Below are 23,406 nucleotides of genomic sequence, written 5' to 3'. Positions count from 1 at the left end.
CCTCCGGAGGTAGCAGGCACGGCTCCAAGCCAGACAGGGAGAGACACAGGCTGACTCTTTTGGATCAAAGCCCCTTAAAATGGCCAGGAAAAGTGACCTTAACAAATGGCATCTTCTCGGGGTCCCTGGGACAGTTGGCAGAAAAGACTCAGAGCCCCTGTCACCCGCCGGCTCTGAGTGCCAGCGATCCCTATCAGTCACTCCCATTCTCTGTCCGTGTGCGAAGCGTTGTTGTCCCCTGGCTTTGGGCAGCAGCAGCGACGGACAGAGGGACGTCGTGGCTGCAGAAAGGACCCAATAGTTTGGGAAGGAGTTACTGACTCCCGCGTGTCTGCCACCAGCGTTGCATCTCTCTCCCACGGACAAACCGGAGCATCTTTCTGCCTGCTCTGGCATGCTTCCCCCATCTAGCAGGGTCTGTGGCAGAGTGGGAGCTTTTTAATTGTCATTTGGCAGGTTTTTAAGCTTATTTAATTATTATTTGCTTTTAATTCCCCAGGGGAACATCTGGGAACAGATTTTTCGCATTTCGTTCATCCTTGAGATGATCAACACGGTGCCATTTATTATCACGGTGAGTGTTTCCCAGTGACATTTTAAAGCAGCTTTAAGTTTAATAAGTACTGTAGTTTTGGTGGTGAAATAAAGAAAAATGCATGTCTGGCCAAGCACTATTTGAAGCTGGCAGGAAATTTTTTTCTTCAATATTTTTCAACATAATGACTTTCTCTGGAGCGTTATCCCAAAAACCATCCTCTGTTTTCACCTGGCTCACTGCAGCCGGGGGACCGGGGCCGCTTTCGGCGGCAGCCTCGCAGAGCCCGGTGCTTAGTTTGGAGATGGATCCTTCCCGACAGGGTTCGAATTGGCTCTTTATAGCTTTTTCTGATAGAGAACATGGATTTTTCTGCAAGTAACTCTTGCTTTCGTAGATATTCTGGCCTCCTTTGCGGAATTTGTTCATTCCTGTGTTTCTGAACTGCTGGCTTGCCAAGTACGCCCTGGAGAACATGATTGTGAGTGCCCGGACGCATCCCACCCCTTTCGCCCTGGGTCCCTCTGCCCTGGGGGTGCCAAGGGCAGCGTGGCCGGGTGGGGGGCCCTCGCCTGCCGCCGGCTCTTGGGCGGGTTTTTGGTGCTCAGTGCGTGCGGCCGTGCCGGGGTTGGTGGGAGGTGAGGCTTTGCCAGCTGGTGATGCTGGGCTGTGGACCTGAGCAGGAGCCCTTCGGTGTCTGAGCCACGTTGACTCTGTTGGCGGTGTATTGACAGGGACGGCCTCCGGCTGTCCCCGGGATATGGTGTCTCTTTGTCGAGAGGTGGGGTCGGTCTCTTCTCCCAGGTCACAAGTGATAGGATGAGAGGAAATGGCCTCAAGTTGCATCAGGGGAGGTTTAGACTGGATATTAGGAAGAATTTCTTCACTGAAAGGGTTATCAAGCATTGGAACAGGCTGCCCAGTGGTTGAGTCGCCATCCCTGGAGGTATTTAAAGGACGTTTGGCTGAGGTGCTTAGGGACATGGTGTAGTGGTGGGCTTGGTAGTGTTAGGTTTACGGTTGGACTCGATGATCTTAAAGGTCTTTTCCAACCTGTGCGATTCTGTGGTTCTGTATTTCGGCAGGATGAGATATTCCAGCCATTCCCACATGCCCGCTCGAGCTGTCTCTCCTGGCAGCAGAGCCCAGACCTGCTCGCAGAAATGCACATCCCTTTTCAAGGGCCACATTCTGGCCTGACCTCCGTCTGCGGGGGCATTGCTGGAGCCAGCAAGACAGCAGCTGGTACCTGGAGGAGTGCTTTACCCTCAGCCTCCTCGAGCTGGTGAGTCCTCTCCTCTCTTCCCAGAACGACCTGCACCGAGCCATACAAAGGACCCAGTCTGCGATGTTTAACCAGGTGCTCATTCTGATCTGCACCCTCCTGTGTCTCGTTTTCACGGGGTGAGTGTTGCTCTTCGTTTCACTCGGCCACCTCCTTCGTGCAGGGAAATCAGCTCCGCACGTCCCAGGGGTGACTGGGGGAGCCGGGCTCTTGCAGAGCTTACAGGAGGGGTGGGACCTTCCCGGCTGTGGTGGGGTGGCACTGCCAGGACGTAACGCGGTGATTTGGGAAGCCGGAGGAGGTTCCGCCGTTAAGCGCTGTCTTCCAGCTTGATGTTTCAGCCCGAGAGGTTTGTGCACGCTGAAGAAAGCGTAACGGTTCAGGGCTGCTGATCAGATTGAGCTCCCAGGTCTTTGGCATCTTTTCTCTGCTAGTGGGACAAGTCTCAGTTCCTCGGGCTGAGCTTTGGAATCGGGGGAGCCGTGGCAAGGACTGTGCCCCAGGTTTCCACGAGTGTCCGTGGGCTTTGGCTGGGGCACAGCCACGTCTGCTGGAGCTTTGGGAGGGCCCCCTGCACCACCAGCCCCCCGGCGCCGGGCTCCTCCCTGCCTTGCTTCGTTCCCCGGCACCCTGAACACGGGGAAGATCAATTCCTGTTTCAGAAACTAATTATCCTCCCTAATTATACGATTTTAACAGAAACTTTTTAACGGGCGTGCGCGAGGACGAGGGCGTTGTCGGAGGGAGACGGGTGATGCGGCCGCGCGAGTCTCAGAGCAGGGCTGCGAGCGCCGCGGGGCCAAGGGCAGGGACGGCAGCTTCCGCGGGGACGCGGGCTCGGGCGTGCGTGACAGCTCATTCACCAGGACCCATTGCACTCGCTGGCTCCGACCGCGCTCTTCCTCCCCACCAAGTTACCACGGCCGCTGAGCTCATTTGTGTAACAGGCCACTGGGGCTCCTGCTAATTAACTGGGCCCTTTACCCCACGCGTTGCCAACAACAAGGGCGTCTCTTATAAACGAGTCAGTTCTCATCGCTGGGTACGTAGCTTTGAATTAGGCTTCTTGAATTTTCCTCTGGCTCCCTTGGTCTGGATTTGAAGCACATAATACCAATTAAGTTGCTGAATGGACAGGAAATGAAGCTTTTAGGCTCACGAGTCTTTGGCAATAAAGATGTTCTGCCGCTGTGAATGACTAATGCAATTTCGGAGCTCATCCGCGCTCCCTGCCCGTGGCACCTCCTGCCCGCTGGGGCCGTGGACGTGTTTCTTGGCGGATGCGGCAGGAACAATTCGGTTCCAGGACGACTTAGGTGACGGTTGCGTTTAGCGAGATGACTTTGAAACTGCAGGTTTGTGGCGTTCCGCTGCCTGCCTAACCGCGGGGAGCGAGGCGGCTCTGCGGCGCGGCTTTGCAAGGGCAGCGGCACAGGGCCGGGAGTGGGCGGTGGGATCTGCCTCCCGCCTGCCAGAGCGCATCCCCCTATAAGCGAGAGCCCTTCCTGTGGGCTGAGTCCCCCGGAGCCTTACTGGGACAGCTGCTTGCTTCCATATTTTGGTTTTTTTACAACGCCAGGGCAGCCCCCAGGTGATGTCCAACATGCCGTCCATGGCATGGTCGTATCACGACCCATCACCCGGGACCTAGGCTTCTCCATGCTGCTTTGGTGAGCAACCACATCAAACTAAGTCCTTCATCTGTATGCGCCATTAGCCGAATCATTTCTGTTGGTGACATAAATCCACCGCTGATGCTGACAGCGTGTTACAGACAAATTTCCTTCATGGGCATGGGTGTAAGTCACCTTCTAGGGTTCCCCACTGACTTCAGCAGGAGCTACGGGCACTGCCCGTCTCCCAGGCAGGGAAGCGCTCGCTGTGATGTGTGCTTTCTCCCTTCAGGACCTGTGGCATCCAGCATTTAGAAAGAGCGGGTGAGAAGCTCTCCCTCTTCAAGTCCTTCTATTTCTGTATCGTCACCTTTTCCACCGTGGGCTATGGAGACGTGACACCAAAGATCTGGCCTTCCCAGCTCCTCGTCGTGATAATGATTTGCGTCGCCCTGGTCGTGCTGCCGCTCCAGGTTAGACCCATGTGGCCGAGGATGGAGAGAGGGATGCAGAGCCTGCGCCCAGGCAGCCCCACCGATGGGGACGTCAGTTCTCTGCCTTTGTTTTCAGTTCGAGGAGCTCGTCTACCTGTGGATGGAGCGGCAGAAGTCGGGAGGCAATTACAGCCGTCACCGTGCCCAGACGGAGAAACACGTTGTCCTTTGTGTCAGCTCCCTCAAGATTGATCTCCTCATGGACTTCCTCAACGAGTTTTACGCCCACCCACGCCTGCAGGTGAGGACCAGGCGTGTTCTCATGTGCTTGGTCAGCGCTTGCCCTTGCTGGGCTCGCAGCCTTGCTGGGCACGGCCGGGTCGCTGCTGGCGGTGAGTGCCCTGCCCAGCTACAGTGGATGTGGCAAAGAATGAGGTGAAAACCATCCAGCCCAGCACCGGAAAGCACATCCACAACTGGCCGAGGAGAGGTGACAAGTGGTACCCTGTGGCCACCTCACTTTGCCATCTCAGCCTGTCGTGGTTTAGCCCCAGCCGGCAGCCAAGCCCCACCCAGCCGCTCGCTCGCTCCCCCCCGGTGGGATGGGGGAGAGAATCGGAAGGGTAAAAGTGAGAAAACTCGAGGGTTGAGATAAAGACAGTTTAACAGGTAAAGCAAAAGCCGCGCAGGCAAGCCAAGCAAAGCAAGGAATCCATTCACTCCTTGCCATGGGCAGGCAGGGGTTCAGCCATCTCCAGGACAGCAGGGCTCCATCACGCGTAATGGTGACTTGGGAAGACAAACGCCATCGCTCCAAACGCCCCCCCTTCCTCCTCCTTCTTCCCCAGCTTTATACGCTGAGCATGACGCCCTATGGCGTGGGACAGCCCTTTGGGCAGCTGGGGTCAGCTCTCCCAGCCCTGTCCCCTCCCAGCTTCTCCTGCACCCGGCAGAGCACGGGGAGCTGAGAAGCCCTTGACCAGTGCAGCACCAACGAAACCACCCCTGGGTTATCAACGCTGTTTTCAGCACAGATCCAAACCCCAGCCCCACACCGGCCACTGTAAGGAAAATCAACTCCATCCCAGCTGAAACAGGACACAGCGGTGGGGCTCTCTCTGCCCGCCCACCCCGTTTGCTGGCCAGGCCTGTTACAGCACTGGAGAGGGACCGGAGGGACTTTTCTCGGTTTGAGGGTGTCTTTACTGAATGAACGATCGCAGACAGAAACAGAACATGTAATTGCTAAACCTCAGTGGGATTTACCCAGCTCTAACTGGAGCGTCCCTACGTAATAAGTGATCTTCAAGCAAACGACTGTGCCTTTCCATCTCCCCAGGACGAGACCACCACAGACGTGTTTCAGATCTGCGTTTCATTCCAACACTCACGTACTTTTCATCGCCATTGCCCAGCCTTGATTCCACACATTCAAGCTTTAAAATCCTGCTTGTTTCTGTAACTGCAAGAGGCTCCACTTTGCTGCGGGCATGCAGATGTGCCTGCATCGGCTTCGTTGTGCAGAACGGAGTGGTGAAGCTGCTGATGTGTTTTCCAAGACCCTCGCAGGGCCCTAGAGCAGGGGCGGGGGGGGGTCACACGCGGGAACAAATATCAGAAGCCCCAGAGGAGCTGTTTGCTCAGGCAGCAGAACCCCGTTTCTCAGCTCGCTGCGGCGGGCGTGCGTGGGACCGCCGGCCCGCCGACCCATGCGAGCCTCTCTCTTCCAGGACTACTACGTGGTGATACTTTGCCCAACAGAGATGGATATCCAGGTGCGGCGGGTCCTGCAGATCCCTCTGTGGTCGCAGCGAGTGATCTACCTCCAGGGCTCTGCGCTGAAGGACCAGGACCTCATGAGAGCCAAGTGAGCGGAGGGACGCGCTGCACATCCACGGCGAGGCCGGTCCTGCCACGCTGCTGAGCTGCCCGCGGGCCTCGGAGCCGCAGAGGAGGGTCCCCAGTAATGTCAGCCCAAATGCATGGCGATGGGCGTCCCTGCATGCCTTTGCTGGGGTCTCGGAGGGGGCTGGCAGCGCCCTGGCTGGTACGGGCAGATGCCTGGCTTTGCTGGCCCATGCAATTCGCTGCATCTCTGTTTACAGGATGGATAACGGAGAAGCCTGCTTCATTCTCAGCAGCCGAAACGAGGTGGACCGCACCGCGGCGGTAAGCCAGGCCTGGGGGATGACGCCGTCGGAGATTATTCATTTCTCAGGCCAGAAGGGACCGGGGTGATTGCTGCATCTTGCCTCTGCACAGCACAGGGGCGTGCTGGGAGGCAGCCGGGGCGAGAGCGTGGGGTTCAAGTGCTGAGCTCTGTCCCCTGGGCCCCCACACGGGCTGGGCACCCCGCGAGCCCTGGGGCAGCTCACCCCAAAACCTCCTCGCCTAATGCAATCTTACCCCAGCCTGGGCAGGGACTTTGCTGGGAAGGTCTTCGTTTTGCAGCCATGGGAGAGGGAGGCGGTGGCAGCAGTGACAGCTCTTGCTGCCGGCCGGTGCCAGGGATGCCGCCGGTGCTGTGGCGGTGGCTCCCGTCTGCCCGTGCCGCCCTGAGTCCTGAGCGTCTTTTCTGGAGGTGCTGCTGTGCGGAGCAGAGGGTGCCACGCTCCCTCCCTGCTGCCGAGCTGCTGCCTGGCCCTTCCCTCCTTCGGCACTTGGCCCTCCCGCTTGGAACGGAGCTGCCGAGGGGTCCCTGCGGGCAGGCGGTGACCACGGAGAAACACAGAGGGGACGTGGGGACGGCGCAGGGACAGGCGGCAGCACGCCGCCGGCTGAGCCCCTGCGGGCTCGCCTTCCCTCTGCTGTCGCAGTTTCCCATGGGCGCTGGGGAGCAGGGGAGGGAGGTTATCCCCCGTTAGCAGCGGGTGCGAGAGGAGCCCTTGCCCTGTGTCTCCGCGGTGGCTGGGTGCTTTGCAGTTCAGCCCGGGCGTAGAAGCGTTGGGGAAAATAAGCCATCAGACAAGTACCTCTTGCTCTTCTCCTCGGCTAGGACCACCAGACCATCCTGAGAGCCTGGGCTGTGAAAGATTTTGCTCCAAATTGTCCTCTCTATGTTCAGATCTTAAAGCCTGAGAACAAGTTTCACGTCAAGTTTGCTGGTGAGTCGGAGGGGCTGCGCGGCAGCAGGCAGCACTGCTCGCTTCTCTGCTCCGGACTGTCTTACCTGCCACCGTGGATGTTTCCAGCAGTGTTTCCACCTCGGAGGGGTCCGTGACCGGGTGCTGAGACTCCTCCTGGTCGCTGGAAGATATTTTAGGGCTGCCAGCCCCTTTATCACGATGCACGCTAAAGTCTGCAGCAACGCGCCTGGGGCCGGGGGAGAGCTCCAGTCCCATGTGTGCCTCCGTGTGCGTCCCTGCGGACGCGGCAGCGGTGGCCTCGGTGGCCTGGTGGCCGCCTGGCTGGTTTCCAGCCTGCATCCCTCTTTTCCTGCCTGCATTAATCCCATTCATGGTGTTTCCCGTGGGTTGTTGGTCGGCTGAAAGCCCTCCTGGACTGGCAGGAGGAGGGAGCACCCAGCCTCCGACACCACCCCAAAATTACCGCATCCCCGCGCCACCACTGGCCGAGGAACCCGGCCGTCCCCCTCCCCGCCGTGATGGTCCCCTCTGCCTTTCAGATCACGTCGTCTGCGAAGAGGAGTGCAAATACGCCATGCTGGCGCTGAACTGTGTCTGCCCGGCCACCTCCACCCTCATCACGCTGCTGGTGCACACCTCCCGCGGCCAGTGAGTGCTGCCTGCCCCTGCCTGCCCCTGCCCGCTGCCCTGCCTGCCCTGCCTGCCCCTGCCCTGCCTGCCCCTGCCTGCCCTGCCCGCTGCCCTGCCTGCCCTGCCTGCCCCTGCCTGCCCTGCCTGCCCCTGCCTGCCCCTGCCCGCTGCCCTGCCTGCCCTGCCTGCCCCTGCCCGCTGCCCTGCCTGCCCTGCCCGCTGCCCTGCCTGCCCTGCCTGCCCTGCCTGCCCCTGCATGCCCTGCCTGCCCCTGCCTGCTGCCCTGCCTGCCCTGCCTGCCCTGCCTGCCCTGCCTGCCCCTGCCTGCCCTGCCTGCCCTCGCCTCCGCCGCCCCAGCCCGAGGATGGAGGGATGGCCGAGCTGGTGGTGGGGGCTCTGGGCCCAGGGGGTCTGGTGGGGGTCTGGGGAAGCACAGTGGGACCTGGGACCCCCAGCCAGGTGGGGAGCAAAAGCCAATATTGTAGGGGGAAGACAGCGGCGCAGATGAGCTGGCCAACGCCGCCTTCCCAGAGACTGGGAACAAAAATGTCTGCTTTATACTGGCGTGATCCTGCTGGAGGGGGGGTTAATTCACAGCCCGTGCAAACCCGGACCCTGCAGGCTGTTTGGCGGGTTTATGTAAAGCACAGCTGGAAGGAGCTCCACCAGCCCGGGAAAGCGGTGGTGTGGGTCCTGCGCCCCTTGGCCAGTCAGAAATGTCTGAATTTTGGGTAACGTGACATCAAAAGAGTTACGAAACATCCTTCCCAGAGGACTCTCGCCCCACACTCGGAGCTGTTTGCCAACACGGGCTCTGAACCCTGCCTCTGTGCCCCCCGGGAGCCCTCGTTAAATAAAAAGGCACTTAAAATCAGAAATGAAAACGGGCTCGTCCTCGGCCTGCAAACACCGACAGCTCGTGGAAACACCTCGCCATAACCTCACCCCTGTTGGTCTAAAAGGCAGCTTCAGCGCTTGTTGGCACTCCCGCCGTGCAGCTCTGCCCCGGGGGCTGGCTGGCGTGCCGGGGTCTGTGCCGGCACCGGCGTGGTCCCATCCCGGCACAACGGGGCTCCCATCCTGGCACAATGGAGGGGTCCCGTCCCAGCACCGTGTCGGGGGTCCCGTCCCAGCACCGTGTCGGGGGTCCCGTCCCAGCACCGTGTCGGGGGTCCCATCCCAGCACCGTGTCGGGGGTCCCGTCCCAGCACCGTGTCGGGGGTCCCATCCCAGCACCGTGTCGGGGGTCCCGTCCCAGCACCGTGTCGGGGGTCCCATCCCAACACGCTGCTGCTGTCGTTGCAGGGAGGGCCAGGAGTCCCCGGAGCAGTGGCAGCGGATGTACGGGCGCTGCTCGGGCAACGAGGTCTACCACATCCGGATGGGCGACAGCAAGTTCTTCATGGAGTACGAGGGGAAGAGCTTCACCTACGCCGCCTTCCACGCGCACAAGAAGTGAGGGCAGGGGGGCGAGGGGCGGGGGGGGGGCAGGGCGTATCTGCCCGTCCGCGTCCCTGGGGGCTCGGGGCTGGGGCTGGAGGGTGCTGCGAGGTCCTTTGTGCAGGGACAAAGCCCTGAAGGGACTTTCCTCCAGCTGTGAATGCCCACGTCGTGCTCCCGGCACAGGTACGGCGTCTGCCTGATCGGCATCCGGAGGGAGGAGAACAAAAGCATCCTGCTGAACCCCGGCCCGCGGCACATCATGGCAGCGTCCGACACCTGCTTCTACATCAACATCACCAAGGAGGAGAACTCCGCCTTCATCTTCAAGCAGGAGGAGAAGCAGAAGAAGAAGGGCTTTGCGGGGAGAGGCACCTACGACGGCCCGTCCCGCCTGCCCGTGCACAGCATCATCGCCAGCATGGGTGAGTCGGCGGGGCCTCGGCGGGGCGGGGGGAGCGGGGGGAGCGGGTCTCCCCAGGAGGGCAGGGTAGGGTCCTGCAGACGCCGTTCTGGCTCCTTCCCCAGGGTTGGTTTCATCTCCTTCCCCAGGTTTGCTTTTATTTTGCTTTTTGCAAACTCCTTGCCATGTCCCCCACCTGGGTGTTGCTGGGAGCCACTGAAAATCCCTTTCCAACCCTTGTCCCGGTCGCCTCGCCAGTAAAATACACACTGCTCCTTGTATGCTGGGCGCTCTCAGCAAGCTCAAATATCATTGTTAAAGCTTGTGATGTCCACTGTCATTAACTGTATTTGCATAAATCCCTCAAGCCCTGGCTGGAAGAATAAATGCTGTTAGCTGCATCCTAAATCACGTTTATGATTCACAGCCCGACGAAGAGCATAGTTTGCTCTGCAGCGAGTGGTGCATTTTCACAAATAAAAAATACCATGAGTCATTACTTCCAGCTTGTATCTGGGGAGAGCGAGGCTCGGGGAGGCTGCGCTACGCGAGCAGATTGCATTTCAGGCAAATAATTTATGCATTTGTACTCACGAGCAGCAATTTGCATAGATTATCCCCCAGCAAGCCGCAAAGCACTTTGCTGAACGGCGTTTGTCGGTGTTCTTGTTATGTGGCTTGTTCGCAGAGGGACCTTTGGCAAAGAGAAACGAGAGGGAGAGAAATGGCACGAGTGCGAGCAGGGCAACGGCGCTCGGCGAGCCCGGCGCCTGGGCTTGGCGTGCTGGGAAACTCCCCGCGTTCCCGACCATCTGAGGGTCGCTGTTTGGGCAAGACTCAGATGAGAGCCGCGGCAGGAGGCGGCCACAGCTGGGGGACGGGGAGGGTGATGCTCCCGGGGCCAGCAGCCCGCGCCCACCCACTGCAGGGCGATGCTGCGCGCAGCGGCGCCCGGGCGGAGGTCGCTGGTGGGTGCCGTGCCTGCGCTCCCCCTGCCTGCGAATGCTTTAGCTTCCCCGGGGTTGTATTTAACGGGCACGACCTCGTGCCTGTGCAGGGCCCGCGGGCGCGATGCTTTGCTGAGGCGGCTCTCTTCACCTCCTTATAGCGTGTTTGCTGTGCTCCCCTCCCCACCGTGTCCAGGTACAGTAGCCATGGACCTGCAAAACACGGAGTGCCGCCCCGCTAACAGCAGCAAGCTGGCGCTGCCGGCGGAGAACGGCTCGGGCAACCGCCGGCCCAGCATCGCGCCCGTCCTCGAGCTGGCCGACACCTCGTCCTTGCTGCCCTGCGACCTGCTCAGCGACCAGTCGGAAGATGAGATGACGCAGTCAGACGAGGAGGGGTCGGCGGTTGTGGAGTGAGTCGCCCGCCTTGGGTCCAGCCGTCCCTCGTATCGGCGAGACGGGGGCCGTTGTAAATGACGGGCGTTCAATGGTGCCCGAGGGCTGCTCAGGCTGAGCCCCTCTCGGCTTTTTCTGAGCGCACCAACGTCTGTAACACGGGCGGTCGCCGCTTGGCCTTAGGCCTTTTGGGCTGCTTTGAAGAAGTCTCCTCTGGGTATCAGCGAAGTTGCACTGAGCCAGACGCTGCTGGGGATGGGCAGGGTTGTTCCCTCGGTCCTCTCGCCTCCCTCCGCTCGCCAACGTGAAGAGGATCCTATCCTCCGTTGCACACAAATAAAAAATACAAAACAAATATTTACCGCGGCTTTAAAGCTGTTAATTTGTGACAGCCAGACAAGCACTCGCTTTACTGGTTACCTGTTTGGATGCTGTCACAGCGATGTGGGGAACTTCCCGAATTTCTGCTTCTGGTTCCATCAAAAATACAAATGGCGATTTTTTAAATATCTGTTCACCAAAACAAACTCTAAAAATGGACCGTGAGTGGTTTTGCTTCTTTAGATGGCCCAGCATTGCCTCTCTCTCCTGGAGCTCGCTGCCCTCTCTCCCTTCAACTGTGCTCGGTGGTCCTATCTGCTGCCTTCTCCATGGGCGCTGGGAACATTGCCTGTTCGCAATCTTATGACCCTTTGCATAGCAAAAAATATTCCTAAATGTGTGTATTTTGGAAAATTTCCCGCTGCTGCAGGAGAGTTTTGCAAAGCATTTGCCAGTGGTGTGCTTGAGCCCTGGGTCCGCCGCTTTTAAACGTTTTTCCCAGCGTCTGAGCGTTGCGACGTGGAAAGCTCGCCGCGCGTCCTCACGCTGCTGGATTTTCTCTCCGCTGCAGGTACGTGAAGGGCTACCCACCGAACTCCCCCTACATTGGGAGCTCCCCCACTCTGTGCCACCTTTTACCCGAGAAAGCCCCTTTCTGCTGCCTGAGGCTGGACAAGGTACGAGGGGGCCGCAGGCGGCCGCGCAGGGGCCGCAGCCCCCCGGGAGCGGGACGGCGGGCGGGCGACAGCCGCGCACTGAGTCCCCCGCTGCCTTCCACCGCGCAGGGCTGCAAGCACAACAGCTTTGAAGATGCCAAAGCCTACGGGTTTAAGAACAAACTGATTATCGTTTCGGCGGAGACGGCCGGGAACGGACTGTATAACTTCATCGTGCCCCTTCGTGCATACTATCGGTCCCGCAAAGAGTTGAACCCGATTGTGTTGCTGCTGGACAACAAGCAAGTACTTTTCCGCAGATGTTTTCCATCGCACCGCTCCCTCCCCTGTGTTTTCATGGGCATTTCGTACGGTGGGGATGGGAGCGTGGGGGAATGGCAGGGCCACTGTTGGGTACCTTGGCTGATGCTGGCCCTGGGGACTCCTGCGTCTGCCTTTGCCCCATGGACTTGCTGAACCACCTTGCTCTCTGTTGCTCTTCCTCCAGGCCCGAGCACCACTTTCTGGAAGCCATCTGTTGTTTCCCCATGGTTTACTACATGGAGGGCACGATCGACAAGTAGGTGCTTCCACGTGTGGCCGTTGTTACTTACGGTGACGCCTAAATGTGTTGCATTTACCCCAGCCCAGACTTTTGGGTCATCCCATGAGAAGCCCCAGGGTTGGTAGCGTAGAGCTGAGCCCACCCTTGGCTTCTCGGGTTGTTGAACACCCCCGGTAGATGGGAGCAGGTGAAGAGCTGGTGGTTGGGAGCAGCCTGGGCTTGCTGTAACGCTGTGCGTCGCAGTGTGCTGCTTCCCTGTGTCGTTTCCAAGGGCTGACCCTGCGCTCTTCTCTTTGGGAACTGCCCAGCCTGGACAGCTTGCTGCAGTGTGGCATCATCTACGCCGACAACCTGGTGGTTGTGGACAAGGAGAGCACGATGAGCGCCGAGGAGGACTACATGGCGGATGCAAAGACGATTGTCAACGTCCAGACCATGTTCAGGTGAGGGGTGACTGCTGCCCTGGCTCCGTCACGGCCACTTACCTCTGCTGAAGACGAGACTGGGGAGGGTGCCGGTGGCTGGGGTGGTGGCTGGGGGCAGTGGGACACATCTGCAGTTGGGCTCACTCTAGGAAACAGCGTCTAATCGGCTATTTCTGACCTCGGACGGGCACAGGGATGGCTTTGGTCTTCCTCGGGTTTAAATGCAGGGAGTCCTCTCACTTCTGAGTGAGCTGCAGGACAACAGGTCTCTTTCCATTGCAGGCTCTTCCCCAGCCTCAGCATTATCACAGAGCTGACCCACCCCTCCAACATGAGGTTCATGCAGTTCAGAGCAAAGGACAGTTACTCTCTTGCCCTTTCCAAGCTAGAAAAGGTAAGAGAAGGTCTTCCCTTGGGAAGTCAATGCTGAGAGTGACTACACGGGAGCTCCTCGAGGTCCTGTGCTCTTCTGCAGGCTGTAGCTACCATAGTTAGCGTGCATCTACCCCAGATAACCTGCAGCAGACAAATATGTGGGCAGTTCATCTGTGGACTACCTCCCTCCTTCTACGTGTTTGTGTGTTTTATGCGGTGGCTGGAGTTTGTGCTGCTTTGCCTGCTGCTGTGCTGGGCACACGGCACCTCTGAAGCCGGTTTCATGCTGCGACTGCAGTATGGGAGCAGGGGGGTCACTGTGCTGGAGCAGAAGTCTTATGAGGAGCGGCTGAGGGAGCTGGGACTGTTTAGCCTGGAGAAAAGGAGGCTGAGGGGAGACCTCATCGCTCTCTACAACTGCCTGAAAGGAGGCTGTAGAGAGGTGGGGGTCGGTCTCTTCTCCCAGGTAACAAGTGATAGGACGAGAGGAAATGGCCTCAAGTTGCGCCAGGGGAGGTTTAGACTGGACATTAGGAAATTTTTCTTCACTGAAAGGGTTGTCAAGCATTGGAACAGGCTGCCCAGGGAAGGGGTTGAGTCCCCATCCCTGGAGGTATTTAAAGGACGTTTGGCTGAGGTGCTTAGGGACATGGTGTAGTGGTGGGCTTGGCAGTGTTGGGTTTACGGTTGGACTCGATGATCTTAAAGGTCTTTTCCAACCTATACGATTCTGTGATTCTGTGATTCTGTGCTGAGACGGATCTGACAAGGGAGAAAATACCCCTGAACCAGACACTGGGGCACGTGGAAGTGCCCTGCAAGGAGGTGACCGAGACCCCGCGGGCGCTGACATCTCCCCTTCCTCTTCCAGAAAGAGCGAGAGAACGGCTCCAACCTGGCCTTCATGTTCCGGCTGCCCTTTGCAGCCGGGAGGGTCTTCAGCATCAGCATGCTGGACACGCTGCTCTACCAGGTGAGAGCCCTCGGCGAGGGGCCGCGGGGAGCCCCCCGCATGGCTGCAGCTGGCCCCATGGGCTGGAGCACCCCGGGGGGTGTCCCTGATGGGCTCTGGGTGATGCACCACTGCGGGTGCAGCCGCACCTTTGCGTCTCCCAGTGAATAACTGAGCAAACCTTTTCCCGGGCTTCCTGCCCAAATGTCTCCCCCCAGTCGTTCGTGAAGGACTACATGATCACCATCACTCGGTTGCTGCTGGGTCTCGACACCACGCCGGGCTCCGGCTACCTCTGTGCGGTAGGTGCCAAGTCCCCGTGGGTTGAAACCATGGGGCCAAGCCATCGTGGATGTGGCGGGATCTGTCACCCTGCGCATGGGGGTGGAGGGTTCCTCTCTTCTGGGGAATCAGAGGGGAAACAACACCAGGCAGAACATGCCAGGTCATCGCTCCCCTGCGTTGCGTGTGGGGAACCTCAGTGCTACCAAGAGCCCAAAAGCCCAAGAGCTACCGAGGACCAAAGTCCCCGTTCTGAAGGCTGGGGTCGGAAATTACCCCTGGTCTTTTTGTGGAGTCGGGCTCACTTTTGGGGCTGGCACGGCTGAGCTGGGGGAAGCTCAGGAGCAGCCCTGCGGTGCTCCTCAGCGGGCTCTGCACAGCACAGGGCCCTTGATGTTTGCCCTCTGTTGCTCAGATGAAGATCACTGAAGACGACCTGTGGATCCGGACGTACGGCCGGCTCTTCCAGAAGCTCTGCTCCTCCAGCGCGGAGATTCCCATTGGGATTTACAGGACAGAGTCGCACATGTTCGCAACCTCCGAGGTAGGGGCATGGCGGTGGCGTGTGCCGGGAGCTGCTGGGGGTCCCAGCCGAGCATCACCGCCCGGCAGAGATGCGGTCTCTGAGGCTGGCCGGGTCCGTGAGGCCCCTCGGACCTGGTTGCAGCAGCGGTGGTTGGCGCGAGGGGAGGAGAAGCTCTGCCTTCGCTTCGTTAGCGGCCCCGCGTCCGCGTTGTGGTGGCAGCGTCCTGGCTCTGCGGCCGAGTAAGCTGGCTCGCTGTAACTGCCCGTCTCGCCGGGCAGCAGCCTGGCTGTGGGCAGGCGGGGGGATTTTCTCGGCACAGCTCTGCGGTGCCGCGTGGCACCGAGTCCCCGGGGAGCGGGGGGGATGTGGCACAGCAGGGCTGCTCGTTTGCTGGGCTGACACTCCGTTTTTCCTTCCTTTTCCCCCGCCGCAGCCCCACGACATCAGAGCGCAGGTGAGTGCCGCTCGCGTCCGGCCGCCGGGCGTTACCCTGGCTGTCGGCGCTGCCTCCTGGTCCCCCCCGACCCGGACCCGCGGGCAAGCGCTGGCCTGGCTCGGGCCAGCGGCTCCTCCGGCCACCGAGAGCCACTTGTGCCGGCTGCCACCCCCGGTGCCGGCACGGCGCTGCCTGTCCCCGTGGAAGGGCGATGCCGGCTGAGCCTCGGCGGTCTGGGAAGACAAAAGTCCTCGGCACCCTGAAGCGTAATGAGCTGGGATAAGGGGCAGGGGAGTGAGCCAGGCTCCGCTCCGAATACCGTCAGTTTTTAGCTTTGTAGGAAGCAGCTACAGGGAGCCGAAAGTTGACATTTAATTAAATGCGATCCACCTCTTTCTGAGAGATGCTTTAAACCGCTTTATTAATAAACTCCTGCTCACCAGGGGGGATTACTGCGCTGGAGGTGCGGCAGCACGTCCGCTGTAAGAGGAAAGAGAGGGAGCAAGGGCACGGCTGTCCCTCGGGCAGCCCACAGAGAGTCACGGGAGGTGTCAGGGGCCCCTTAGGCTCCCCGCGACAGTGCTTATCCCAAATCTGCCGGCCAGGTAGTTTTAGCACTACAGAGATGATGTGCTGGGAGAGTGCGTGCGGGTCAGAGGAAGGATGCCATCCCACGGGAGAGATCCCAGCCCGTCGGAGACAGGACAGGCTCTTTTTGGCTCCCCCTCGCCCCCCGTGACCTGCTGGGCTTCCAGTCACAGATCTCAATCAACGTCGAGGACTGCGAGGACACGAAGGACGTCAAGGAGCACTGGGGCATCAAGACCGGCCACCACAGGAACTCCTGCTCCAGCGACCAGTCCGAGCACCCGCTGCTGCGGCGCAAGAGCATGCAATGGGCGCGCCGGCTGAGCCGGAAGGGCAACAAGCACTCCAGCAAGACAGCCGAGTGGATCAGCCAGCAGCGCCTCAGCCTGTACCGGCGCTCCGAGAGGCAGGAGCTTTCCGAGCTCGTCAAAAACCGTATGAAGCACCTGGGCTTGCCCACAACCGGGTACGGTAAGTGCCGTTCGGTCGCGCTTCTCTGCGGTGATGCATCCCGCTCGCGGGCTCCTCAGGTAACCCTGTGCCGAGCCTAACCCCAAGCCGAGCTTAACCCCGCGCCAAGCCTAACCCCAAGCCAAGCCTAACCCCCAGCCAAGCCTAACCCCCAGCCAAGCCTAATCCCGCAGGCGCTGCCAGGCCCGGCTCCAAGCGGTGCCTCGTTCCCCGGCTTGCTTGTGCTTCTGCCGACGAGCGCGTTCAAGGCCGGGGTCCCGCAGCGCAGAGCCCCCTCGCCTGCCGTCCCCCGGCCGACTGCGGGCAGCCACCCCCGTGCCAGGGCTCTGGGACGGGGCCAGGCAGGAGTTTGTAGCGGCAGAGTAACTCTGTCCCTTCTGCCTGCAGCTGGACCGAGCGCTGCCGTGCAGCCTTCGGCGCAATGCCCCGCTCGCCCCGGCTTTCTGGCCGTGCAGGAACGGTGGTTCAGGGCACACTGACTCCAAGCCAGCAAAACCCTTCTGCCCGAGAGCCCCCGAGCGCGGCAGGGAGAGGTGAAGCCCCGTCAGCTGGCGCAAACCCCTTTTGTTATAGACTTTAATCCTTCATAAAACTCTTCAATGGAAAACATTTCGGTAGCTACAGGGCTGAGTGGTTTGCTTCGTTGCGTGTGGAACTGTAGTGTCTCCGGCTGTGATGAGCCCGCACGGCCCCGGGACGTCCGCAGCGCTCAGGGTCCCTCCGTGCAGCCACATTTCTCGTGAAGCTTCTCACCTGCCCGTCGGTGCTGGCGTCTGTGTTCCCTCCGGACGATTCCCCACCCCTTGGTTACGACAAAGTCTGTAGCCCACTGCTTCCTTGGTTTGTTTGGTTTGGTTTGGTTTTTTGTTGTTTTTTTTTTTTTTTTCTTTTCTTCCTTTCTTTCTTTTAAGCCATTCTGTGCTGCTGCCCGTTTGCTCCATCCTCGAAGAGCGTCCGTCCGCCCTGCGCCGGCCCCTGCCCGCACCCACGCTGGCACTGCGCCCCGGCTGGGACGGGAGCCGATTTCAGGAGGCGGGGGGGGGGGGGGGGGGGGGATTCCTCCTCTCCCATCTTGGCTTCTCCCTCGCAGCCCTTTAGGCACGTGAAAGAGGAGGAGAAAACGTAAAGAAATGCAGCGCAGGAGGGAGTTTGGAGTGGAGGGCAAACGAGCTGGCTGTGGGCATCAGCCAGCCTCCCCGGGGAGGGAGGCAGGGGGTCTGGCTTGCGGTAGGACGGGGGGATGCAGGGCATGCCAGGCGACTGCTTGCAGCGGTGTATCCCCCGCTCTCGTTTTTTTCCTACATTACTGGTCCCAGAAGTTTCTGCTGCTTTTTCTGAGGGACTTCCAGCTCCCTGCAGCTCCGTCGCGGCGTCTGGAGCGCGGCCGATGGCATTCGCTGCCTTTTACACGGCTGCCGGGCACGGGAAGCTGGGAAACAGGGTGCACCCGAAGCACAGCCCGTGCACCCGAAGCAAGAGCTGCCGGCAGCGTGTGCCGCTGAGGGCAGGCGCGGCGTGGCATCCCCGCAAGCGCGGGCAGAGGCAGAGGCAGAGGCAGAGGCAGCTTCCCCGCCTGAGCGGCCTTGGCTGAGGGTCCCAAGGGGCCGCCCTGCAAGCGGGGTGCTGGGGGCACCGCTGGCTGGGTTGGCGTCAGTTTGCATCCTTCGCCTGGCCCATCCGGCCGATTTTGGCCGGAGCAAACTGGGGGAGCTCCGGCGAGCGAAGAGGCGGCGGGGGGTGCAGGACCCGTCTCCCGTCGGGGCGGGGGGGGCAACGCCTGGCCGGGAGCGGGGCGTTGGGCACAGCGGGGCGTCCGGCAGCTCCCCGGCCCCTGCAGCACGCCTGCTGTGCCCGGGACAGTGTCTTGTCACCGTGTGTCACCGTCAGCGTCTGGACACCCGTGGCGTTTTGGAAGAACACGTTGCTCTGCCTTGTCCCCCTTTTCTTTTTCTTTTGCTCATTTTACTGCTGCAGTGGAGGAGCTCGTCTCTGATATTTGCCGAATCATGGCTTGCTGACCTCTCTCTCTCTCTCTGTTTATGTCTGTGCCTTTCCCTGTATGTTCTGTAGAGGATGTAGCAAATTTAACAGCCAGTGATGTGATGAATCGGGTAAACCTGGGATATTTGCAAGGTAATTCCCTTTCCCTGGGAGTCCCGCGTGACTCACGGCGTGCAGCGTACAACAAGATCATGCCAGCTAAGCCCAATCCACACCCTTGCCGGTTTTCACCTTAGATACCCGAGCCTTTCAAGCACTAATTTGTTGGGTGGTATTGGAAAACAAAAAGACCATCCTGCAACGGCGGTGCAAACGCAGGGCTTGGTAAAGCCACGGAGATAAAAACCCGAGGGACGCTTTTCTGAATTCTAAGCTGAGTTCTTACAGGGGAAATCGCAGCCCTGTTGTTAAAAAAAAACCCCTCCCTCCCTTGCTTTCAAGTTGGTTTTGGTCTGTAAAGCCAGTGGCAATTCGAGGAGGGGATTCGCGGGAGGCCGAGCGCAGCGGAGCTGCTGGTGCGTGCCGCAAGGTGATGCCGGAGCTGCTGCCCTGGCCCCTTCGCCTCTCGGCTGCCTGTGGGTCAGCCACAGCTCAGGGCAAGGCAGCGCTTGGAAAGCCCTTCGCAATCCTTGGTTTGCGCTGCCGGCCGCCCCTCCAGCGTTCGCAGACCCTGTTTTCTGACCGGGGAGGTGCTGGGCTCGGCGCCAGGCAGCAGCAGAGGCTGCGAGTGCCGCCCGTGCTGCAGATGCCCCGGGGCACCTCGATGGCGTCTGCGGGAGCTGCGGGGTTCCTGCACCGTTTACGCCTTTACGCAGGGGCGTAAAGTGCGCTGAGAGGCCCCTTTTACTGCAGCAGCCTGGAGATTAGCAGTAGCCCGACTCAGCTGTATTTTGGGCTTCACTAGCCCATGCTTAAGGTGAAAAGTTGGCGTTTTCCTATGAGCTGTGTCCTTCATCAGAGAAGCAGCCCCCGCTGGGGCTCATGGAAGCCCCACAACAGCAGAGTATATTGCCAGCGGGCCGGCGGGTGCTGGGCAGAGCTCAGACCCCGCTGGTATCTCCCCCTCCCGCAGAAGAGCTGGGACCGAGTGAGAGCCCGTGTCCTGCCGCAGAGGGGCCCAGCACCGTCAGTTCACCCCCTGCTACGCCAGGAGACCCCACGGGTGAACGTCCGACCTGGCGGCATCGCTGCCGGGGGCTGCGTGGGGGTGGGAGCTGGAGCTCAGCGCTAGCTTCCCCCCCCCCCAAAAAAAACCCCAAATTGCTGGAGGGTGCTGCTGGGCCGAGCCCTGCCGCTGTGCCGTGTATGGCAATATACTTGGTGGGCTTAGCAGTGCCTGGCTCAGCTGCATGGGGGGTCAGGAAAAGGTGCTTCCATGGAGCAGGGAAACCTGCCGCGAGCCAGGGCCCTTCCCCGCCTCCCCCCCGTCATGGCAAACCCCCGTCGTGTCTCCCGCCGGGTCCCGGGGTCTGTGTGCCACCCGCGCCCCAGCATTGCCACCCCCTGTCCCCACCTCGCTGTAAGGCTGAGCACTAGGATGGCCAAAGCTCTCCAGCGGCCCCAGGGACCGGCCGGCACCCGGGGCTGGGCACCCCGGCACAGGTCGGGGGGTCCCGCGCAGCATCTCCCTGCGAGAGGTCCCAGTCCTCCGCTGGCTGCGGCACCTTCTGTGGCCTCAGAGGTGCCAGGGAGGTGTCTGAGCAGCAAACCGAGGGTCTCGTGTCCCCCTGCCAGCGCCTCCGTGTGCGGTAGCAGCGCGGTCCAGCCGTAGGGATGCCCCGGCGTCCGTCTGGACGTGCGCTGGCCGAACGCATGGCAAAGGCGGGCGGGGGGGACCCGTTTGCACCCCTCTCCAGGGTGCCAGGCTAGGTGGCTGCTGCGGCTCATCTCAGGGCTGGAGAAAAGCCCCACTGCAGAGGTCTCACCCCACCGAAGAGCAGCGGTACTCCTCGCCCACGGGCTGGCTTGGCCACCCCGCCGTGCCCGGGGCGATGGTGTGCCTGCGGGCACTGTTATGGCAGGGGACTCGGCCCGTGTCCTGCCGTGCGGCAGCTCCGCCTTTGACCGGGGGATCTGCTCCGGATCGCGGACGGGGCAGGGGGACAGCAGGGAGGGGCTGGTGGGAGCGGCAGGCAGGTCCCAGGGAGAAGCCCCGAGTTAACGCCCGTCCCGGCAGCCGGTCCCTGGTCCCGCTGCCCACCAAACCGAGCTCCCTTTGTCCGAGATCGGCAAACAGCCGGCGTGCACCGACGCTGCTCAGGGGGGCCTTTCTGATAGCCCAGAGAGGTGTCCCAGTGACAAGCCTTGCAGCGAGCTGGTGTCCCAGTGACAAGCCTTGCAGCGAGCTGGTGTCCTGCCGCGCTCATCGTGCTGCCCCTGGTGTCCGTCTGTCCGTCCCCTCTCCATCCTGTCCATCTGCACCCGGTCTGTAAATGGTGTTATTTGTCGCAGCTTCCAGCCCCTCCCTGGCCGCCCGCAGCCTTGCACCCCCATTCATTTCACCCATGATCTTGTTCTCGGCTATTTCGGAAAGCGCAGGGCCACCCCTGGCCTCGAGGTCGCCTGTTCGCCCCGCGCAGCACCCATGGGTGCAGCTCTCGGTGGCCCCGAGCCCCCCCAGGAGGTGACCGTACTTTGGAGCCATCCCTGAATGGCATCGATGGCTCTGAAACTCGACAGAGACGGTTTCCCTTGGGCAGGAGAAAGAAGCAATCGTTGAACTAAATCCTCTTGCTGGATTATGCTAAATTAAGTAATTCAAGAAGGGGAGAAGTGGGCAGAGCGTTCGAGCGGCCCGGGGGGGGGTTTGGCTGCCCTGACCCGGTGGTTGGAGGAGTTGTGCTATACCTAACGTGGCAAGACTAACCTGTTCCCTTTTTTGCACTAAACCAAGGTAAGACATCTTACTTTTTTTGGGGGGGGAGTGGGGATTTTGAAGAATTACGTCTGCCAGTCCCCTGGGCTATGCTGTGGTGGGGGGAGCGGCTGGGGAGGCACGGAGGGAGGTGGCAGTGATGCTCTCCTAGCAGCAACGCCGTTGCCCATGGCCTCCCTCCGTAAAGGGACTGATTTGCTGTCCTCGGGGACGAGCTGTGACCCCTCGGAGCCAGGTTCTTGGGGACGCTGCAGCGGGGCTGCGGGAGCAAGGGCCACCGGGGTGTTCGTCAGAGCGGCCGTCGGGGCGTCCCTCACCAGCCCTTTCCTCTCCTCTCGCAGACGAGATGAACGACCACCAGAACACCCTGTCCTACGTCCTGATCAATCCCCCCCCGGACACACGGCTGGAGCTCAACGACATCGTGTAGGTGCTGTCCCCGCCCGCCCGCGGCCCCCGGGACACGGAACCACTCAGCTGGGCTCCCCCCCCCCAGGCAGGAGCGCTCCCCGTGCCCCCAGACCTGCCCCCTCGCCGCGGGCTGCCCCCGTTGCGTTGCGTGCTGTGATTTCTGGTAGGGACCTGCGGGTTTTGCCTCCTTCCCAGGCCGTTCCCCCTCCCCGTGTTCCTGAGCAGTGCCCGAACCGCCCCCGCCCTTCGCTCACCGCTGCTCCAGCGCGGAGCTTTTCCCTTGGCTTCTGCCACTGGGCAGCGCCGGGAGCAGTAACTCCCCGTTACTTCAACGGCTGCCGCACCGCCGCGAGCAGCGGCTCCCAGCACAGCGCTCTGGGCATCCCCGCGTGTCCCGGCCTTGAGGATGGGCCAGACCCCCATTTAGGGGTTGCACAGCTCCCTCCTGCCATGGGAAAACCGGGGGGGGGGTCCCAGCGGTGTAACCGGGCTGTGCCCCGCAGGTACCTGATCCGCTCCGACCCGCTGGCCCACGTGGCTAACGATGGCCACAGCCGCAAGAGCAGCTGCAGCAACAAGCTGGGCCCCTGCAACCCCGAAACGCGCGACGAGACCCAGCTGTGAGCAGCCCCCCCGCGCCCCCGCCGAGGGCCGGCAGGCTCCGGGGAGAGGCGGTGAAGAAGAGGACGGCCAGCCGGAGGGGAAGGCTGCTGCCACCCGCGGGTCCCCGTTGCCCCGGGGGAAGGCGATGCCCAGCCTGGTTTTGCGCCGCAGAAGGGATGCCCAGACCCCCCCCCGGAGGGACGGGACAGCCGGACAGGCCGGTGGTCGTACGCCCCGTGGCTTTTAACTTTTTATACAAATACCGCAACTAGTGAGAAAGCCTTCGCTGGTGCTGGTGGGACGTGGCTGAGACCAGACGACAAATGACCCTGTGTGAGCAGGAGGACCGCGTTTGATATCGTCCCCAGATGATGCAGGTTGTTTGCATTTGATGGGGCTTGTCAATACAAGAGCAAAACTGCACCGAAACCCTGCTCTCTTCCTCCTCTCCTCCTCCTCCTCCTCGTCCTCGTCCTCCTCCTCCTCCTCCTCCTCGTCCTCCTCCTCCTCCAGGTATCCCCCAGGGTACCAAACTTCTGCTCTTTCACCCAACTCATGTTCTTCATCCTCTCTTGGTTTTCTGTTACGGGCATCGATGAGAGGAGCACTCGGAGCTGTGCCGGGAGGCGGGGAAGGACTCGCCGGCGGCCGTGGGACAGATGGGACGGGACGGGACGGGACGGGACGGGGGCGATGCAGCCCCCTGTGGTGCCACGGCAGGGGCTGCGCTGCCTCCAGCGTGTCTCAGCGTCTGGCAAACCAAAACACACCAAACCCCGGTGACCGAAAGCCGTGCCGTCCCCGCGGCAATGCCGGTCATCGCGCACGCCCGGCTCTAGCCCGAGCCTCGGCTGCGGCCATGGTGCCCCTGGGTTTGCGTTCCCCGCTGAGCTGCCGTTGGAGCTGGGCTGCCCGGGGGGACGAGGGGCCCGGGGGTCCCCATACCAGGGGGTGGGAGGGGGCAGGCTGGCCGGGACACGCAGCGTTGGCTGTTGTGGGTTAGGGGCTCGGCTCAGCCCCTTCCCCTCCTTCCAGGGGCACGTCGGGGGCCTGACACCCCCCGGTCTGCGCAGCCCGGACGTGGCTTCCCCTCCTTGCCCTCCCCTGGGTCATGGGCCGGCGATGCCGTTAAAGGCAGCGGGTTCTGCCC

General features: G+C 61.1%; 1 protein-coding gene across 1 annotated transcript in view; it reads left to right on the top strand.

The window, feature by feature from the left end:
• The window catches only part of KCNT1 (potassium sodium-activated channel subfamily T member 1), a 28,901-nt gene extending 6,291 nt beyond the window's left edge, over positions 1 to 22,610 (top strand). The window contains exons 12-35 of the mRNA XM_075519568.1: positions 500 to 574; positions 933 to 1,016; positions 1,845 to 1,939; positions 3,726 to 3,906; positions 4,004 to 4,168; positions 5,598 to 5,734; positions 5,973 to 6,036; positions 6,863 to 6,971; positions 7,493 to 7,601; positions 8,889 to 9,038; positions 9,210 to 9,448; positions 10,570 to 10,786; positions 11,662 to 11,767; positions 11,876 to 12,048; positions 12,255 to 12,326; positions 12,620 to 12,754; positions 13,019 to 13,130; positions 13,983 to 14,084; positions 14,282 to 14,365; positions 14,761 to 14,889; positions 15,305 to 15,325; positions 16,063 to 16,366; positions 21,584 to 21,668; positions 22,157 to 22,610. Coding sequence (XP_075375683.1) covers positions 500 to 574; positions 933 to 1,016; positions 1,845 to 1,939; positions 3,726 to 3,906; positions 4,004 to 4,168; positions 5,598 to 5,734; positions 5,973 to 6,036; positions 6,863 to 6,971; positions 7,493 to 7,601; positions 8,889 to 9,038; positions 9,210 to 9,448; positions 10,570 to 10,786; positions 11,662 to 11,767; positions 11,876 to 12,048; positions 12,255 to 12,326; positions 12,620 to 12,754; positions 13,019 to 13,130; positions 13,983 to 14,084; positions 14,282 to 14,365; positions 14,761 to 14,889; positions 15,305 to 15,325; positions 16,063 to 16,366; positions 21,584 to 21,668; positions 22,157 to 22,277 — 3,069 coding nt within the window. The 3' untranslated portion in view covers positions 22,278 to 22,610. The remainder of the gene's footprint in view (positions 1 to 499; positions 575 to 932; positions 1,017 to 1,844; positions 1,940 to 3,725; positions 3,907 to 4,003; positions 4,169 to 5,597; positions 5,735 to 5,972; positions 6,037 to 6,862; positions 6,972 to 7,492; positions 7,602 to 8,888; positions 9,039 to 9,209; positions 9,449 to 10,569; positions 10,787 to 11,661; positions 11,768 to 11,875; positions 12,049 to 12,254; positions 12,327 to 12,619; positions 12,755 to 13,018; positions 13,131 to 13,982; positions 14,085 to 14,281; positions 14,366 to 14,760; positions 14,890 to 15,304; positions 15,326 to 16,062; positions 16,367 to 21,583; positions 21,669 to 22,156) is intronic.
• Positions 22,611 to 23,406: the final 796 nt, after the last annotated feature.

This window comes from Mycteria americana, chromosome 17, assembly GCF_035582795.1.
Source record: "Mycteria americana isolate JAX WOST 10 ecotype Jacksonville Zoo and Gardens chromosome 17, USCA_MyAme_1.0, whole genome shotgun sequence".
Taxonomy (NCBI): domain Eukaryota; kingdom Metazoa; phylum Chordata; class Aves; order Ciconiiformes; family Ciconiidae; genus Mycteria; species Mycteria americana.
This window is presented reverse-complemented; position numbering and strand designations above follow the sequence as displayed.